This window comes from Schistocerca gregaria, chromosome 2, assembly GCF_023897955.1.
Source record: "Schistocerca gregaria isolate iqSchGreg1 chromosome 2, iqSchGreg1.2, whole genome shotgun sequence".
NCBI lineage: Eukaryota > Metazoa > Arthropoda > Insecta > Orthoptera > Acrididae > Schistocerca > Schistocerca gregaria.
This window is the reverse complement of record NC_064921.1, coordinates 709,742,314-709,763,204: the sequence shown is the minus strand read 5'-3', so window position 1 is coordinate 709,763,204 and position 20,891 is coordinate 709,742,314. Positions and strand designations below refer to the sequence as shown.

At 35.9% G+C, this 20,891-nt stretch overlaps 1 protein-coding gene across 5 annotated transcripts in view; it reads right to left on the bottom strand.

The window, feature by feature from the left end:
• Positions 1 to 406: 406 nt before the first annotated feature.
• Positions 407 to 20,891, bottom strand: part of LOC126334822 (galactokinase-like) — a 110,799-nt gene continuing 90,314 nt past the window's right edge. For 3 of the 5 annotated variants that reach the window (XM_049997473.1, XM_049997474.1, XM_049997475.1), the window contains exons 5-8: positions 12,202 to 12,383; positions 8,802 to 8,955; positions 3,029 to 3,149; positions 407 to 909 (exon numbers count right to left, since the gene is read on the bottom strand). In XM_049997473.1, the coding sequence (XP_049853430.1) occupies positions 793 to 909; positions 3,029 to 3,149; positions 8,802 to 8,955; positions 12,202 to 12,383 (574 nt within the window). In that variant the 3' untranslated portion in view covers positions 407 to 792. Of the gene's footprint in view, positions 910 to 3,026; positions 3,150 to 8,797; positions 8,956 to 12,201; positions 12,384 to 20,891 lie in introns of those variants that run through there. The other 2 variants (XM_049997478.1, XM_049997477.1) reach the window with 2 other exon arrangements.

Below are 20,891 nucleotides of genomic sequence, written 5' to 3'. Positions count from 1 at the left end.
AGTCCCTTCTTTTGTGAGGTTGATATGTTTCATAATTAGAGAAAATTGGTTTTACATAATCCTTAGAATATATTCATCATTTCACATCAGCCTGAATAAATATGCAGAAAATATGGATTATTAGTTCAATTGCCATATATCATCTGTTTAATTTAATGAAATTACTGGATTAGCCTTCTCAGAAAAATGAAGAGCTCAAGTAAACCATTGCTAAAAAAAGGAAGGAAACTCTGATGTGTTTTTTTTTTTTTTTTTAAATATTGGTTCTGTGTATTAGGTATTGAAGCGACTGTACAATATTGCAGTTATACACAACGGGGGAAGAGAGAGAGAGAGAGAGAGAGAGAGAGAGAGAGAGAGAGAGAGAGTGGAGGGGTATCAGCAATGTTTATGAAATATTCAATCATTGATCTGGAAAATAATATAATTTGCTTTAAGATGGCCTATAATGTACACTTTGTTGCAGAGTGAAGAGAAATATTTGTAATAGTTTAATAAGCAAAATGGCAAACTCCTTGTGAGAAACACTTCTAACTGATCAATACCATAGTGCCTTTCGTAAAACACCATCTAATCCCATATTTTCAACCTTAAGATTTAACACACAAGATATGACTTCATCAGTTGTACTAATTACATTAAAAATTAGTCTAGTAATAGTTTTCATACAATTATTCAAATTCTAAATAGTTTTGCTGTATGACTAAATGTGCAACACTGTGTAGCCCAAAACAAGTGCTCACAAGTATAACAATTCTACAGCTGTCATGGCAGTATATGGTTTCACTGATATTACTTTCCTCTCACAACTGTAGCTCCTGCAGATGGGGTGACTACATAAAACGTTGCTTTTCCTTTGTACTTCTTTTTTGTATTGTTTACGACTTCATTAACAGCATCTTTATACACCTGAAACAAGAAGAAAACAAAACAGAAAAACAGTAAAATCTGTAGACTCTCTTTGTTGTATTATTTTATTAATAGTTAGGCCCACAAAACATTTTTTTGTTAGAATGAAAATACAAATATTTATGCATTTATTACACCATGTGATTCATGTTTATGCAGAATTCCAAAGGGGATATGGCTGGAATAAATTGACTAAGTGGAGGAGATGGTATTTGTTAAAATGAAAATTATATTTGCTCTAATGACATGCACATCATAGTTCTAAGAATGTGGAAAACTAAGTCAGAGAAAACATGATTTTGTGAACAAGAAACATAAAAGAAAGTAGGCAACAAAGGCAGAAGTGAATAATAACATGATTTGGTGAACAAGAAACACGGAAAAAGTAGGAGATATTTTCTTAAGTTAACAATAATACACTCAAATCCTAAATGAAAGACAATTATACACTGTAATTATAAGAGAATAAACTCCTTTCTGACAAAATTATCAGCTCTTTCCATATCTCTTTCATCACAAGATCTATAGAATATTATGAATGAATTATAAGTGAATGAACATGGAGCTACAAAAGAACACAAATAGTTACAGAAATAACAACAATCACTAGCTTAAGGAAGTAAAGAAGATGAAATCAGACTATTAGTTGAATTTTTCTTGTCCTCTCATTCATTTGCATGTTGAATCTGTTATTTTCTTTTAATGGTCTTGTAATACACAAATTACAGTAACAAAACCTATAGCTGTAACATTAGACCTTAAATGCAACTTAATACTATGTATTAGTACACTCTAAGACAAAAAATTATGCACCATGATGGAGTTATGCATATTGGCCACAGTTTGATATTTATAGAGGTATCAACAGAAAATGAAAGATTGTTAACTTTGGTAACTGATGGATGAATGTGTGATGCTGCAGAGCAATTTCACTGCGCAGCTAGCAAAGTTAGTAAACAGGGGACATCCAGCTGGGGTCAAAGTTGGTTGGAGTAACTGACAAATTGCTTGAAATTTGAATAGGAGCACTGCCACTATTTGATAATACTGGCAGAAGTGGATGGACCATGACAGAATACAGGGTCTAGAAGGAAGTGGTTGATGTAGAGACAGCACTGAGCAATTGTCAGGGAGACACTTGGAGGCCCAGATTCATCAATATATCTGTATCACACAAGTACCATTAATAGTAAGCTCTCAGAAAGGTTGCTGAGCTCACAGCACTCCTTCCTCTAACTACTATTGAACTCTGAATACCAACTAGCCTTTTTGCAGTCGTATCAGGCACATTTGGCCTGGAATCTCATTGACTGGAGTAGAATTGTCTTCAGTGATGAGTCTCATTTCGAACTGAGACCTGACCAATGAAGATGTGTCAGGGGATACCAACCTGACTGTCACTCACCGTATGGCCTGAACAGTTAGCAGTGATGGTCTGCGATGCTATTTCATTTCACAGCAAGACCCCTTTATTTTCTTCCATGGCACTCATAGCACAGCAGTATGTTGACAATATTCTGTGCCCTTGGCATGATATCTCTCAGGAGAACATCCAACAACTCTAGCAATACCAAGCCAAATAACTGCTTGCATAAGTGCCAAAGGTGGACCAACACATTACTGACTTGCTTAATTTGTGAAGCTCTTTCTCTTAAATAAATCATTCAATTTTTCTGAAATTGTAATCATTTGTTCATCTGCATATGTACATAACATCTTTCGATGTCTGTCCTATTCGGATAATTCCTTCAGGGTGTTTCACTTTTTTGTCTTAGAATGAATAAGAGTACATAAAAGTAAATTAAAGTAATGTCTATGGATCAAGTTGTGACTAGGCATCAGCTTGAGGCTTCCTTCACTGCAGCACTTGGAGGGGAAGGGTGATGGGCCCATCAACCCAGCTACTTTTTATTCCCAGACAGATCCCCAGTACTCCTTTGGTAGCAGCTTGAGTGAACCTGCAGTCATCCCGAAGGGACTGGAATGAGGAAAAATCTCCATCCATGTCTGGGATTGAACCCAGGACCTCCAGTGCTGGAGTGTAGTGTTCTACCCACTAGACTACCACTGCCACAGATAATAAATCTAAATATTAATATTAATCTTTCTTTGAACATACCAGTGTCACTGTGCAGCCTCCAAACCCTCCACCAGTCATGCGAGAGCCAAGCACACCTTTCACCTCAGTAGCTGCCTTCACCAGCTGGTCTAATTCTGCACAAGAGACTTCGTAGTCTGACCTTTAGAAAAAGTAATCTCTCTTTGTATGTGCTTCAGAGTTAGTAATAACCTGTTAGATGCCTAGGATGTAGTAATGTGTTGAGGACACATCACATAATTTTAGTTGGCATAGGGCAGTAGTATTTGAAGGATGTGGAGAAATAATGCTACATAACTGTACTGCTGCACCATTTCCTTTAAACTAATAGTATAGAGAATAAGTAAATGCCATCACACATTCCATCATAATTGAGTTAGTTAGGTGCTACTGTACTGTGAAATATATTTACTACGAAGATCATGTAACAGCAATATAGCTCCATGCATAATTTAAAATTCTGCATTATACACTATGTTATAGAATTCTGTTACCATGTTAGAGTACCTTGTTGTCGACTCACATCCAAAATGATGAGAAAAACAGAACAGTGGCAAGTAAGAGATAAGTATCACTGCCTGCTATATAAACAGCACTACTATGTGACATGTAATTTTCTGCAATAATGACAATTTTTTGTTGATTCAATAATGGACTCTGGAGCATAGTGCACACTGTTGTGAAAGTTCGTAACACATTAAAACTGTATGATGAAGTGAGATCTAAACACTGAATTTTACCTTTCACAGGCAATGTTCTTATGGAATTAATTATATGTGCATGACAAATGACCCACCAACCAAACAATTCAACCTGCCAGTACCTTCTTTCTGAAACTCCAGGGAGAGTCTCCTTCATACTCTAAGACTAGCATGTCTGAGAGAAAGGATAATGTAGGAAATTGCTTCTTAACATCTTAAGGATTGTTTTCTGTATGAGTATTTTACTCTGTGATGACATGCACCTTCTCAGAAACATGTAAACTGAAAATGTTGAATACTCTATGACTGTTAAAAATCACTGAAATACTTTGATAACAGCACAATTAGAACATCACTGTGATTGTGGACTACATATTATGCTCCAGGAAGCAAAAGTCATAGATACAACAATGCAAAAAAAGGAGGTGACTGGAATTATTAAACAGTCTGATAACATTAACAGACTGAAACTACAAACTTTCAGCATCCTAGCTGCTAGCTGTCCCAGTATGATGGGCCACAAGTGGTTATGAGGCAGAAGCCTCACCAGTCACAGAAACAGCAGCCTAGACAAACAGCCATATAGGAACAGGCAGCATACTTGCATGCACACCAGGAAGAAAACATGCCCATCAGAAACCAAGTGCCAATTGCCAATTTTCAGACAGGCATTAATCATCAATAAACCAATCAGTACACAAATATCCTTCTTCCTACCCTATCTCTCTTGTCATGACTTGCCTATTATATTTTTGGGTCAATGAAGTTCCAGAAATATGACTTATTGACACCAATAGTCTGTAATAAGTAGGGGTGTCTTTCGTCTGGTAAAACCAGTCTTGCTCTGAGGAGGGCTGCAGTAACACAGTCGACACATCGGTTTTATGCTTAATGTATTTTGAAGTACTTTATATTTTATAAATGGCACAGTACAACATCCAAAAGAATTTCAATCATCTTAATATCTTCATGTGCAAGTTAACTACAGAGAAGAAATGTAAAATAAGGAGAGTGTGTGTGTGTGTGTGTGTGTGTGTGTGTGCGTGTGTGTGTGTGTGTGTGTGTGTGTGTGTGTGTGTGTGTGTGTGTGTGTGTGTGGAGGGGAGGATAAGAGAACACATTTTTCAATGTCATTGACTTAAAGTGGATTAATTGGCATGCAGTGATACATAATTGATTAGTGAGAAATATGAGCTTGATACAAAAAGTTATAGAGCACAAGTCCTGTTAAAATATCAATTAGTGTAAGAAGCCCTTCCCTACACATGCAGACTGCAAAAAATAACTGGATGCTACCAGCTTCAACTGTAATATTTGAGTGTCTTTCACATGCTCCTCAAAGGCAAACAGATAACTTTTCAAAGGTCAGAACACTATGAAAAAGTGAACGAGAGAAAACTGTTGCATTATTTCATTTCAATAAGTGAAAAGTAATAAATTTAAAATGAAGTGCTGTGGTACAGTTGTGTCTTTACAGGAAAATTAGAATACTTTACTTTTTCAATTATGAGACACAGTGTCACTTTCCTTAAATATTAAAAAATAAATAACAAAGAACAAAATTATCCTGTTCAAAGTAGTAAACGTCTTACTTTTGATGATTAAACTCACTTATGTAACTGGAATGAATGAAAACATCAGCAAAACATGTTATGCATGCAATCCTCTTTTTTGATTGAGACTGCAATTTTGTGACTGTCATCTTTGTAACCAGTTCACCTTTAACTCTTTTACTGAAATATGAATGTGTATGTGCAAACAGAAATTACTAAAAAGGAAAAAAAAAATATTACAACAAATATTACCCAGTCCTGAGGAGAAAAAGGTATTGTCTTCACTAGTAGCTATCTCTAAGGGGCAAATATTTTAGATGACTTCTGAAATTCTATTATACAGTGCCATACATCTTATGCCCTTAACACATTGACTGCTATATGGTCACTGGGAGCCACAGCAGGAGGTTCTGCTCTGTTGCCAGTGGCCTTGTGGCAGTCAACATGTTAATGGTGAAGTGAATTAAAATGTACACAATACTTTAGAAGTATACTAATAGTAATTGTTTTACAGTTTAATTCTGTTTTGACTGCAAGGCACCTGCTATAAGTACTTGTGCTGGGATGATTCGACTGAAAGGGACACCGGCAATTTCTTGCCCCTATTCTTCCACAATCTGAAATTTAGCTCAGTCTCTAATGACTTTGTCACTGAAGGCAATTGAACACTAACCTTCCTTCATTTACATTCCAAATACATGTTCACTGTATATCCACAAATCACTTTATTCGTACATTGTGAGAATACAGTGCTCTTTCTTGGCCAGTTTCGGGCACTTAAAGCCCTTCTGCAGAATACTGTGCCTATTACACTTTACTATTGACAGGCGAATAGATCAAGATGAAGGAAGGAGCTGGTGTTCAAAAATATATGTAATGGCATTAAAAGTTCCTTTGCATTATGTACAGTTTTGATACTGCTGGTTGTGCTGCTTGTTTTGATTTGAAATACCTCAAGTGGCACTGAATAGAGATCAATGGAATGTAGTCCGTATATTACACACAACATCAGAAGGCGTTTGTATTCATTCCCAGGTGCTTCTTGCCATCACTGATCTGACTTAAAGGGTGTTTTTTGCTGTTCCACAGAGCATATGAATTTAGTATTTTGTCCATCTTCAGCAACTGTAGCATAATGTAATGAAATAATATGCAACCAGTAGCATATAATAAATTTAATTTCTTGACCAGCTGCGGGCACTTAGTGCCCTTCTACAGAATGTTGTGCCTATCACACTTTACTATTGACACTCACAAATAATTTGATAGGCATAACCTTCTGAACAAGGGCACTAAGTGCCCGAAACTGGTCAAAGAATTAAATTTGTTATATGCAATTGGTTGCTTATTATTTCACTATAGAATATGAATTAGTAATATTGTAGAGGCATTGAGTTGTTGACAGGTAGACAAACAATATTTTTCACTTTCCAACCTTTTTTTTTTTAGCATTCTCCCCCGAGGTGCATACACACTAAGAGTGCATGTGTGTGTGTGTGTGTGTGTGTGTGTGTGTGAGAGAGAGAGAGAGAGAGAGGGGGGGGGGAGGAGGGGGGGAGTGAGTGAGTGAGAGTGAGAGAGAGAGAGAGAGAGAGAGAGAGAGAGAGAGAGAGAGAGAGAGAGAGAGGGAGGGGGGGGGGTGCCTGTATTTTATATGGAATACTTGTAATATAGTTCTCATCAATAGTCATGATTACATCATTTGCTTAATTAAAATGACTCTGTAACTTTGTATGTGAGATAAATCATACTGTTTCAATTTACTCAGATATTTAATGAAACAAAAGGAAGATGCATTCAAAAATTCATATTAAATTGCAGATATAGCACTTCTGCAAAGCATTTTAAACAACAGACTGAATTTAAGTAATAAATTCTTGGCACTTTTACTCTTAGAACTCAAAGTTTGTGACTAATTATACATGATGCTCTGGGTCATCTTTAATTGGACAGGTTTCCTGAATAAAATAACTTGTTATCAGGCCCAGTATTTTTCTAGACCAGTAGTCTTGTCACTATAACTACTTCATGGTCACCGAGTTTTGTCTCTGAACTATATTTATAAAAAGGCTGTACTTTTTTATGTCCAAAGACACTTAAATGTCTGTTTTCTTCTTTATCCTCCCAGGTTGAGAATTCCATTTTAATGTATAATATTTCAACAGATGGTTAGAACCCGGGCAGCACATACACATAACATTTGTAGAAAGTATGATACTCAGCATAGTAGTTATGTTAAAACAACTAACAGGTCATACATTTCCATACAAATATATTTTACTGTTCTACAAAGTGCAAAGCATTCTGTCACAAACATTGATCATAGCAAATAAACTGCAAGTCCAGAGACATTAGTCGAGCTACCTCAGGTCAGCGATATTGTTCTGGGTGACTTGACAGGGTTACATCCCCACAGACTAATGCCCAATCATTGATGAGAAGATCAGTTGTCAAAAGCAGTATATATAAACACCGTGATTTTCTGTCTGTGTGTGAAGGCTAATCTCAGGAACTACTTTAGGGATTTTGATATGGTTCTCACTAATAAACAGACTGATTCACGAGGAAGGTTTCCACATGTATAGTTTATAATTACAGTAATAAAGAGTGTGTAATATATGTGTTGTTATCTCTTTCACATTTAACTGAGTTTGAAATAACACTTCTGTGGCAATGATGGGAGTTACGAGTTGGTCAGCTACAGAGGAAGTGGTATACAGCTGGAAAAGTAGTAAAGTTAACAGCTGCCGCAATTCCACAGAGCGGTGAAACTTGACCAGAATCTGTAAATATCTTCCACACATATAAATTAAAGTCTCCATTTGTTATCACTACACTACTGGGCACAGACATTTAGTGCTGCCTATGTGTTATCACTGCAAGTCACTGTTACTGTATACATAAATTAAATTGTAAACTTGGTTAGTAACCCTTCAATCTTTAAATTAGGCCAGGAAAATCACAGGAATATCATCATAGCTAGTTGCTGGAGATAACTGTCATATAATTTGCTGAAAATATTCCACACAAGCCCTAATTCATGCAGCTTGTAATAAATACTCACTAGTCACTAAGTTGTACCTTGTAACACACAGACATGATCAAGCAATTAATATGTAATATTCTTTAGATTTCCCCAGGATTCAATGCAGCATTTATTATTGTTGAATATGTATGGCAGAAGCAGTCACTCACAAGATAAGTGTTCTTGTGCTGTGTCAACTTATTGTGCACTATCAATTAATATGTTTTCATTAGATATGTGGATTAAATCTGACACTAAGAAAGTAACTGAGGAGGATTAAAAAATACTAACAAAGCCAGCACATTGACATATAGAAAAGTGATGCATATGTGTCTCAAGGTGTGAGAGGTACAGAAAATTCAAACTACATTATTGGTAGATCAGAAAAGAATCTTAAAACAATCAATATCGTAACTCTGTAATAGCCCAACAGTATCAGAGCTCATAACATTCAGTATGCAGAAGTAGAATTCAAGATTATTTCACTTACAAATTTCACATAAATTAAAACTTGCCTTAAAGACTCATGGCTCTCCAACATCAACTTTCCAAATAACGTAAAATCTTTGTTCTTCAGTGCTTCTGCTGCCTGTTCAGTTCTATTAATTTCACCTATGACATGTCTGGCACGACGCACAATGTCTTCATCAACCTTCTTCTGCTGTAGCACTATAAGAATAAAAAGATATATTGCAGAATATGCTTGCTTCGCATGCAGTCTTAGAAGTACACAGCACACACAAAACATTAACATGAGGTATATGTATTATGTGTGATAATATTAATTTACTAAATTAGAGTCCTTTCTGAATTACTGTATTAAAAGATTAAATTGTCTTTTAAATGTTTAACATTTTGGTAGATATAATCTGCAATGATAAAATCAGCACAGTTAAATAATATTTTGGAAAACTGGTACAATCAACATGAACAATAAAATTACAAAATTTAAATGCTTCTTGACTGAATGTTTCCTTTCTAAAGAGTGGTGAACAATACAAGAAGTTAGCAAAATGATGAAGGACATTTAGACTACAATGGAAAGAAGAGAAAGAACAGAATAACAACAACCAAAAATTAACACCAGTGTTGGATAGAAAATGGGACACAATTTAGTAAATGCTGAAAGGAGAATCAACAGACTAGAACTAACAGACACAGCAAGAAAAATAAAGTATCAAAGAAATTATATACTGAGTCTGTAACTTTCAGAAAAAGAAAGGAAACATAAATTTGTAAATAAACTCTTTTAAAGAATAAAATGGCTCTGAAAATTGAATTGATAGTTTTAAATGCACAAGCCTACATGAAGCCCAAGCCTACAAGAGAAGTATGTCTTTATATGCTTACTAGCTCCACAGATGAATAAGAGATTGAAGAAATGTATGCTGCAATAAATGAAATTATTCATATACTTTCATGGGGGACTGAAAATCTTTAGTAGGAAAAGGAAGAGAAGGAAAAGTAGTAGGTGAATATAAACAGGGGATAAGGAATGTAAGGAGAAGCTGCCTTGTAGAATTATGCACAGTGCTTAACTTAAGAATCATGAAAGAAGGTTTTATACATTGAAGAGGCCTGGAGACACTGGAAGGTTTCAGATAGATTATATAATGGTAATACAGAGTTTTACAAACCAGGTTTTAAATTGTAAGACATTTCCAGGGGCAGATGTGGACTCTGACCACAATTTATTAGTTATGAATTGTAGATTAAAGCTGAAGAAAGTGCATTGAATTTAATTGATGAAAGGAGAAAATAAAGCAGGCAAAAAGGAATACAGACATCTCAAAATATCGACAGAAAGTGCAAAATGGCTAAGCAGGATTGGCTAGAGAACAAATGAAAGAATGTAGAAGCATGTATCACTAGGGGTAAGATAGAAACTTCTTAAATAAAAATGAAAAGACATCTTTATAGAAAAGAGAACCACCTGTACGTATATCAAGAGCACAGGTGGAAAATGTGTCCTAAGCAAAGAAGGGAAAGCATAAAGGTGGAAGGAGTACACAGGGGGTCTATAAAAGGGCAATGTACTTGAGGGCAATATCATGGAAATGAAAGAGGAAATAAATGAAGATGAGATGGGAGATATAATACTGCGTGAAGCATTTGACATAACACTAGAAGACCTAAGCTGAAACAAGGCCCCGGGAGTAAACAACATTCCATTAGAACTATTGATAGCCTTGGGAGAGCCAGCCATGACAAAACTCTTCCATCTGATGAGCAAGATGTAAGAGACACTCGAAACACCCTCAGACTTAAAGAAGAATACAATAATTCCAATACCAAATAAAACAGGTGTTGACAGATGTGAAAATTACCAAACTATCACTTTAATAAGTCATAGTTGCAAAATACTAACACAAATTCTTTACTGTCAAATGGAAAAAACTGGTAGAAGCCAACCTTGGGAAGCTCAGTTTGGACTCTGGAAAATTTTGGAACATGCCGGGCAATGCTGATCCTATGACATATCTTAGAAGATAGGTTAAGGAATGGCGTATGTACATTTCTAGTATTTGTAGACTTAAAGAAAGCTTTTGACAATGTTGACTGGAATACTCTCTTTCAAATTCTGAAGGTGGCAGGGGCAAAGTACAGGGAGCAAAAGGCCCTCTATAGTTTGTACAGAAACTAGATGGTATTTATGAGTCAGGGGTCATAAAAAGGAAGCAGTGATTGAGAAGGGAGTGAGACAGGGTTGTAGCCTATCCCCAATGTTATTCAATCTGTATTTTGAGCAAGCAGTAAATGAAACAAAAGGAAACTTTGAAGTAGGAATTACAATCCATGGGGAAGAAATAAAAACTTTGAGGTTTGCCAATGGCATTGTAATTCTGTCAAAGAAAGCAAAGGACCTGGAAGGCTAGCTGAATGGAATGGACAGTGGTTTGAAAGGATGATATAAGATGAACATCAACAAAAGCAAAATGAGGATAATGGAATGTAGTCGAATTAAATCAGGTGAGCTGAGGGAATTAGATAAGGAAATGAGACACTTAAAGAAGCAGACAAGTTTTGCTATTTGAGAAGCAAAATAGATGATGGTGGTCAAAACAGAGAGGATATAAAATGTAGAATGGCTATGGCAAGGAAAGCATATCTGAAGAAGATAAATTATTAACACTGAGTAGAGATTTAAGTGTCATGAAGTCCTTTCTGAAAATATTTGTATGGAGTGTAGCTATGTATGGAAGTGAAACACGGACGATGAACACCTTAGACAAGAAGAGAATAGAAGCTTTCGAAATGTGGTGCTACAGAAGTATGCTGAAATTAGATGGGTAGATCATGTAACTAATGAGGAAGTACTGAATAGAATAGGGGAAAATATGAATTTGTGGCACAACTTGACTAGAAGAAAATAATGGTTAATAGGACATGTTTGACATCAAGGGATCACCAATTTACTACTGGAAGGAAGTGTGGAGGGCAAAAATTGTAGATTGAGACCAAGAGATGAATACACTAAGCAGATTCAGAAGGTTGTAGGTTGCAGTAGTTATTTGGAGGCTTGCACAGGATAGAGTAGTGTGGAGAGCTGCATCAAACCGGTCTCTGGACTGAAGACCACAACAACAACAAATGTACATAGAAGTAACAATATTTTGTATCAGATGAGTTTACTGAAATGATGATAACATTATGTAACAAAGACTTTTTTTGTGATACAAACAGCTGTGATGAACAAATAGAAATTATAATTGTACACAACAGCTAATAAAGTGTATAATAGGTCAATAAATTTATGAAAATAATCTTGGAAGACAACAAAAAGCTGAAGCGATACACAAGATGAAAGAAAGCAATGAAGTAAGAGTGAGCCTAAGGAATGGCATGTTCTGAAAAAGAATGAACAGCTGAGAATGAAAGGATTTAACTAAGATACTGTTTTACGTTATGAGTTACCTTCAATATCACTTAATTTAGCATCTCTCAGGCTTTTCTTTCCAAGCAGTTTTGCAGCTTCTTCACACTGCTTCCTTCTAGTTGGATACTCACTACCAGTCAGCTCATGCCGAACATTTGAGTTTGTTATTAAAATAACAATTTTTGGATCATTGATAGGAACTATAGTTGCTTCCATTGATCTATGAAATTAAACAAAAAAATTAGTCCTGAATCAGTACAAATGAAAGAACATTTAAAATATGTGCTAAGCAGAACACACACACAGAACCTATCCAAATACATTTTTCAAGATTGATTGTGAGTGTACTATCTTCCTACCTTATGCAATATTTGAACAGTTAAGTAGTGTACTGGTGCTTGCCATGTGATTGGAGGCATTATTGCCAAAGCTGGTCACTTTTGCCAGCATGGACATGAGCCAGTCAGCATGTGTCAGGAACCATGTGAGCAGCTAGAGAGCGCTGTATTGTATAGTAAATTGTGGTATGCAGGAAGTGGTAATGCTTCTACTAAGGCTTTATTGTGGAGTGGTTTGAATATTGTGAAGAATCAGACAAAAATTCGACAGGCATTCAATAAGTAATGCAACTTTTTTTTCTCAGCCAATTTTTGTTGAAAAAATGTGAGATTTGCTGTGGGACATTGTGGAGTATTCCTGTTTCAGTCCGTATAGTTTCATGACACTGCAATAGATGGCACCAGTATATGTCTCCTTCAAAATGGTATCTGTAACATTGGTGCATTCTAAGCAGAGAACTGTTATTGTGTTTCATTTGGCAGAAAACCAGAGCATTGAAGATATTCATAGGTGCTTGCAGAATCTCTGTGGAGACCTGGAAGTGGACAAGAGCATGTTGAGCTGTTGGGCAAGGTGTCCGTCACCATCACAACAAGGTTTCTGATCTCCCTATGCCAGACGCCCACACACATGTGACTCTCTGATTCCTACTATGTTAGACTGCGCAGACACTCTCATTCAAGGTAATTTACAGATCACAATCAAATAACTTGCTGCACAACTGGATGCCTCTGTTGTTAGTTCTTATATACTCATCCACCAGTTGGGGTATTCGAAGATGTGTATCTCGCTGCCTAACGGAAGACCACAAAGAGCACTGAAGGACCATCTGTCCAGAGATGCTTGTGTATTATGAGGCTGATCATGACAATTTTTTGTTGTATGGAGTGGTGCCACACAACCTCTCCCCTGAAGAAAATGTTCAAAGCCACACCCTCAGTCAGTAAAGTCTTGTGATGGTCTTGTGGGAATCTGAAGGGGTTATTCTATTTGACGTCCTCGTTCATGATACAACGATCAACTCTGAAGTGCACTGTGCTACCCTCAGGAAATTTAAGAAATGACTTCAGCATGTACATCACCACAAAGTTACAAAAGAACTTCCCCTTCTCCATAAAAATACAAGGTGCAAGGTCTCACACAAGTCTGCACGCCTTACAGGAGCTCACAAAACTTCAATGGACTGTTGTTCCTCATCCACCCTACAACCTGGATCTCATACCTTCGCCTTTTGTCTGTCTGTCGCAATGAAGGATGCACTCAAAGGAAGCAGTCCATGGATGATGGGGAGGTTATTAATGCAGCAAGACATTGGCTTCATCACTGACCAGTAAAGTGGTACCATACAGGCACACAGGCCCTCCCAGTAAGGTGGCATAAGGCCTTCATATTGAATGGAGATTATGTTGAAAAAGAGGGTTCTGTAGCCAAAAGAGTGTGAAATAATGTGGCGCACTAAAATACTCAATAAAACCAAGCTATTTTCAGAAAAAGTGTTGCATTACTTACTGAACACCCCACATATTTATTCAGAAGTATACTGAATTTGCTAACAAATGGAGAGTGTTGTTGTCTGCAGCATTTATGTGTAACGGGCAGCCAGATTAAAATGAAACACATGGAAAAGAAGTACGTAAATGGTTTATTATTTCAAAAGTAATCACCATAACTGGTAATACATTTATCCCACTGTGAGACAAGATAATCAATGCCTTTATGAAAAATGTTTGTGGTTGCCTACAGACTGTACCCACACATGCACCTCTTCACCTGTGGCACATTGATTGCCACGAATGTCCTTCTTCAGAGCTCTAAAAATATGGAATTTGCATGGGTAGAGATCACAATTGTATGGAGGATGTGCAAGGGTTTTCCCCTAAAACATCACAGTCAAAGCAATAGGCACACCATTTCTGAGAAACTCATGATGACCTTTTGCTTTGATTGGAAGTGGCTGCTGTTCATTGACTTTCTAAAACATGTTGCTACAATTAACACACAGTGCTACATGAACATTTTGCAAAAATAGAAGCATGCTATCGAGTCTCAATTCCTAAGAATTTCGATGGATGGCATCATTGTGTTCCAGGATAATGCGCACCCACATGTTGCTAAGATGGTTTGAAGTACTCTTCAGAAGTTTTTCTGGAAAGTCCTTACACATCCTCTACAAAGTCCCAGTCTCTCCCCATGTGATTTCCATATTTTTAGAATCCTGAAGAAAGACATTTTTGGCCATCAATTTACATTGGATGAAGAGATGCACACCTGGGTACAATCATGTTTCCACAGGGAACTGCATGAGAAACTTCAGGAACTTTACCAATCTGAGCAGCTCTTCTTTCATAAAAATATATTTATTTTTTGTATGATTGCAGTACTTCTAACTTTATTACAGTACTAGGTTGCAAGACATATTCAGAACTTAAACAATGGAAATGCCAGGTCAGAAGATCAACACTTGTGAAATGGACAGAGTGCTACTCACCATGAAGGTGACACATTGAGTTGCAGATAGGCACAATGAAAATACTGAGCCTTATTCAGAAAAGAAAAAAAAAAAAAAAAAAAAAAAAAAAAAAAAAAAAAAAAAAAAAAAAAAAAAACCCACACTCATTCGTAAAAGCAGGCATACACAACATAACATGACTGCTATCTCCAACCACTCTAGTCAGACTGCCAAGAAATCTGGCTAGAGCAGCCATAACTTTATGATAACAAGCGACTGTAATAATAAGACTCTTTCTATAGCAGGTGAAAATTTTTTTTATGAATGTTTTAACAGACATACTTGTTGCCATTCCTGCTAGTGATATGATTTGGTACAGCTTTACAAGATATACAAAGAGAAGAAAGTTAAGATGTTGTTATAGACAATGTGTAACAAAAATACTGAAATGTCAAGTGATACAATTAGGGCTTTCTGACGAACCAGTGACAAAATTTGGAGTAAATAAAAACCAAGAAAAATCTGATGAAGGACTGTGACAATGGTACCATCAGGGGTCACAAGAACTTTTTGTGACATGGGTATGGCAAACCCAGGGTCCTGGTGCTCTTGCAGTATTATTTCAAAAATTTTGACTTCTATACTGCATGATTTTCTCTGACTTTTCAGTTTATCTTTTACAAAATCCCTGATCCTTTCACCTTCTGTGTTGTATGAAGTATTATTTAGTAAGTCTATTGATTTCATAGGCTTAAATTTTAATCTCAGAGTGATAATGGAAAATATTTTAAAATGCAGAAGATAGAACTAATATAACCAGGAATGTTGAAGGAGGTAATATTTAATTACCGTTCATAATGGAAAACTTTTGAAAGATGAAACTACTTTTACTGTATATGAAGAATTTTGCTTTGTATGAAATTACTAAAACAAATTTCCCACTTTCTTCATAATATAATGGGTTCATGACCAAGTTCATTAACACAATATTTTATTATGCTATACGACTGGTGCTGTGAAATATTTTTTTTTTTTTAAAAAAAGATACTTAAAGCTCCAAAACTGTAGTGAAGGAAAATACTTTTGTGAAATAAAAGTATACAATCTACTTCTCAATCTATATCAGCTGTGTATTTATACTTACATTTAAAAGGAAAAATTTGTTAGAGGAGCATAATTGTCAGATCAAGTAAATATGAATGAAATGAGATGCTGGAAAAATCAGTTGTGATGTAATGTATTTCTTGGTTAAAAGCATATGCTGCCTTATCACAAGTGAAGTATGTGAATTGCATTAGAGTATCATACATAAAGTGAAGGTTGATAGGGAAGTAAGGAAAGCAAAGGGAGGGGATGACTGCTGTCAGCTGCACTGGAACATTATGTGGAATCAGTGGCAATGATTGAAAATTTGTACCAGTCTGCTGACTCTGCATAATGTCCCAATGCAGCTGACAGCAGTGATCTGTTCCCTTTCCTTTCCTTTCTTCCCCTTTCCACCTTCAGTTTATGTATGATGTGTCATAGCTGTGGATTCTGCGTGGTGTCTGTTCTTTCAGACATGTCTGAATAATAATAATAATAATAATAATAATAATAATAATAATAATAATAAATACAATAAATAAGAGTATCATTACTATGATGATGCTTAGGGCACTATTGAGATATTTGATGTTGTGATGACATATTTTGAAGTCTGTATGATGTGATGCTGAGGGCTACAGGAAATATTAAGATTATGTTTGTGACATATACTGCAATGATTATAGGGATTATGTCCACCCCCCTTAGTTGAGTGGTCAGTGCGTTTGATTGCCATGCAGCAGGCCTGGGTTTGATTCCAAACTGGGTCAGAGATTTTCTCTGCTTATCAGATTTTTCTTGGTTTTTATTTATGGTGAGTTAGTGATGTTTGCTGAAGTGAAGTTTTGCTCTGAGATTATGTTCAACAGTTATTGAAATATCTGCTGCTAGTCTGACATATTCACAGTATGTAGATTATGGCTGAATAGTTCACAGGGATGACATAGTGATGTAATGATTGAAACAACTAGAATGATACAGATGAAATGATAATTATACACTGTAGCTGATTATAAACAATTAACATCACAGTGTAAATCTTTGGAACTGTCTGACTGATAACACCAATGTGATCTAATGAAAGAAAAGGAACTGCAACTGAAGAAAAAACAGTAATAATAATTCCTGGTTACAATACAGTTAATATGGATTGTATATATATGCTCTCAATACTGTGACATTACCTTAAGAAAACAAAATTAAAATAAATGTAGTGTAAGAATATTTTATAGTCTGTACCATATGCACATTTGATATAGACTAGAGGATGAAGATAATTATTTTGAATTTAAAATTTGTGTGAATAATTACCTTACTGAAAATCATTTCTATTCCTCAGAAGATTGAGGAAATTTTCTTACTGTCTTAATAAAACTTGAAGTATCATTTGTCAGTATGCTTGGGTAATTGTGTGAAACCAAAACATAAATACATATTGAAAGAAGAGTGAGAAAGAGAGTTGTGCCAATACCACATTTATATAGATCTCCCCCTCCCCACATAGAACAATAGACCTTGCCATTGGTGGGAGGGCTTGCGTGCCTCAGCGATACCGATAGCTGTACCATATGTGCACCCACAATGGAGGGATATCTGTTGAGAGGCCAGACAAACGTGCGGTTCCTGAAGAGGGGCAGCAACCTTTTCAGTAGTTGCAGGGGCAACAGTCTAGTTGATTGACTGATCTGGCCTTGTAACATCCACCAAAATGGCCTTGCAAGGGGAAACTACAGCTGTAATTTTTTCCAAGGGCATGCAATTTTACTGTATGGTTAAATGACAATGGAATCCTCTTGGGTAAAATATTCTGAGGTAAAATGGTCATCCATTTTGATCTCCGGCTGGGGGATACTCAGGAGTACATCGTTATCAGGAGAAACAAAACTGGCATTCTACAGATCAGAGCGTGGAAAGATGTGTACCCTGACCGCAATTAATTGGTTATGAACCGTAGATTGAAACTGAAAAAACTGCAAAAAGGTAGGAATTTAAGGAGATGGGATCTGGATAAACTGAAAGAACTAGACGTTCTAGAGAGTTGTAGAAAGAATATTAGGGAAAAACTGACAAGAACAAGGGAAAGAAATGCAAGAGAAGAAGAACAGGTAGATTTGAGAGATGAAATAGTAAAGGCAGCAGAGGATGAAGTGGGTAAATACACAAGGGCTGGTAGAAATCCTTGGGTAACAGAAGAGATATTGAATTTAATTGCTGAAAGGAGAAAATATAAAAATGCAGTAAATGAAGCAGGTGAAAAGGAAAACAAATGTCTCACAAATGAAATTGAGAGTAGCTAAGCAGGAATGGCTAGAGGGCAAATGTAAGGATATAGAAGCATGTATTCCTAGGTGTAAGGTAGATACTGTCTACAGGAAAATTAAAGAGACCTTTAGAGGAAAGAGAACCACCTGTATGAATATCAAGAGCTCAGATGGAAAATGCATCCTAACCAAAAAAGGGAAAGCATAAAGTTGGACAGAATATATAGAGGGTCTATACAAAGGCGATGTACTTGAGGGCAATATTATGGAAATGGAAGAGGATGTAGGTGAAGATGAAATGGGAGATATGGTACTGCTTGAAAAATTTGACATAGCATTGAAAGATCTAAATTGCAAAAAGGCCCTGGAAATAGACAACATTCTATTAGAACTACTGATAGCTTTGGGAGAGCCAGCCATGACAAAACTCTTCCATCTGGTGAGCAGGATGTATGACACTGGCGAAATACCCTCAGACTTCAAGAATAAACAATAATTCCAATTCCAAATAAAACAGGCGTTGACCGGTGTGAAAATTACCAAACTATCACTTTCATAAGTCACGGTCGCAAAATACTAACACGAATTCTTGACAGACGAATGGAAAAACTGGAAGAAGCTGACCTCGGGGAAGATCAATTTCAATTTGGTAGAAATGTTCAGAAACGAGAGGCAATACTGACCCTATGACTTATCTTGGAAGATAGGTTAAGGAAAGACAAACCTGCATTTCTAGCATTTGTAATCTTAGAGAAGACTTTTGACAATGTTGACTGGAATACTCTCTTTCAAATTCTAAAGGTGGCAGGTGTAAAATACAGGGAGTGAAAGGCTATTTACAATTTGCACAGAAATCTGATGGCAGTTATAAGAGTCGAGAAGCAAGAAAGGGAAGCAATGGCTCAAGGTTGTGAGAGGGGGTTGTAGCCTATCCCCGATGTTATTCAATCTGTATATTGAGCAATCAGTAAAGGAAACAAAAGAAAAAATTGGAGTAGGATTTAAAATCCACGGAAAAGAAATAAAAACTTCAAGGTTTTCTGATGACATTGTAATTCTGTCAGAGACTGCAAAGGACCTGGAAGAGCAGCTGGCCGGAATGGACAGTGTCTTGAGAGGAGAATATACGATGAGCATCAACAAAAGCAAAATGAGGATAATGGAGTGTAGTTGAACTAAATCAGGTGATGCTGAGAGTATTACATTAGAAAAAGAGACTTAAAGTAGTAAATGAGTTTTGATATTTGGGGAGTAAAGTAGCTGATGAATGTTGAAGTAGAGATGATATAAAGTGTTAGGAAGTCTTTTCTGAAAGTATTTGTATGGAGTGTAGCCATGTATGGAATGAAACATGGACAATAAACAGTTTAGACAAGAAGACAATGAGAATTATTAGGGACTTAAAAAAATATATATATTGACTTTCCTTATGTTTCTCATGTCTGTCTCTTTGGTTTTGTAATACCTATTTTTGATGTACGGACTTAAGTCATTACTCTGCAGTCCCAAAGAATATTGCCACAAACAATGTTTCTTGGTACCCATTCTTTTATTATTTTTATGTACTATATGTTCTCCTGAAAAAAAAAAAACCCACCTACACTAATGTACATTAGACTGTGGGGAGGGGGGAGGGGGGGGGGGGGGAGGAATTTGTAACTCATTAGGTAAGTCAAAAAATGAAAGTCTGAATCCTCTGAATATGATATGAGTTTTATACTTAGTTGAAAATTGTATTGTCTTTTATTTGATATGTTGATGAGATTTAAAAAATATACTTTTTATATGCAAAGACTTTTCTTCATTTATTTTTAGTTAGTTGTATACTTGGTGGAATTCACACCTTCTTTAAAGTCACTCTGAGATGACCAATTTTTCCATTTCTTATGTCGCATCCTTCGACTAAGCTAATTTTAGGATGAATACAATTTCGAAAACATATGTCTGACTCTTCTGAGTAGATTAAACTGGTGAAAGAGACAAGTTCAGGTCAACTGAAAGAATGATATGAGTATGGAACATCAGTGAAGGAACTCATAGGAAATAAACTGGATAACATCATTACTATGAATATTGAATGGGTAGAAAAGAGAATGAGTAAATGATAAAAAAATTGAAATTTCAGTACAACCAATCATAAAGCGTTTGTTTATGTTTATGATAAAAGAATGAAGTAAGATACTGGAGGAAAAGATTTGTGTCAAACTTCAAACATTTCTATGTTTTATTTGCATTATCTTCGGAGAGTGCAAAATGAACATTGATTAAAATTTTTCTTATAATGTAATACAAGCTTGTTAAACATCAATGTTGCCTCCCCATGCAAGTTGGGAAAGTTTAAACTTCACACTTTTAAGAACTGAAAGGACATGAAGAGTAGGAATATCGGTAATAAAATTTTTGTGATAACTTTGTAAAAAGTAGAGAGAGTGAAATGAACAGAAGTCTCCAACTTATATTTTTCACACCAAAATCTGTTTAAAATTTTGAAGATTGGAGTAAAATGTTTGTCTTTGGTTTGTGTTACTGAATGAAGATTGTATGTATAAAGGGAGTCATAATGTTTGTCTTTGCTTTGTGTTACTGTATGAAG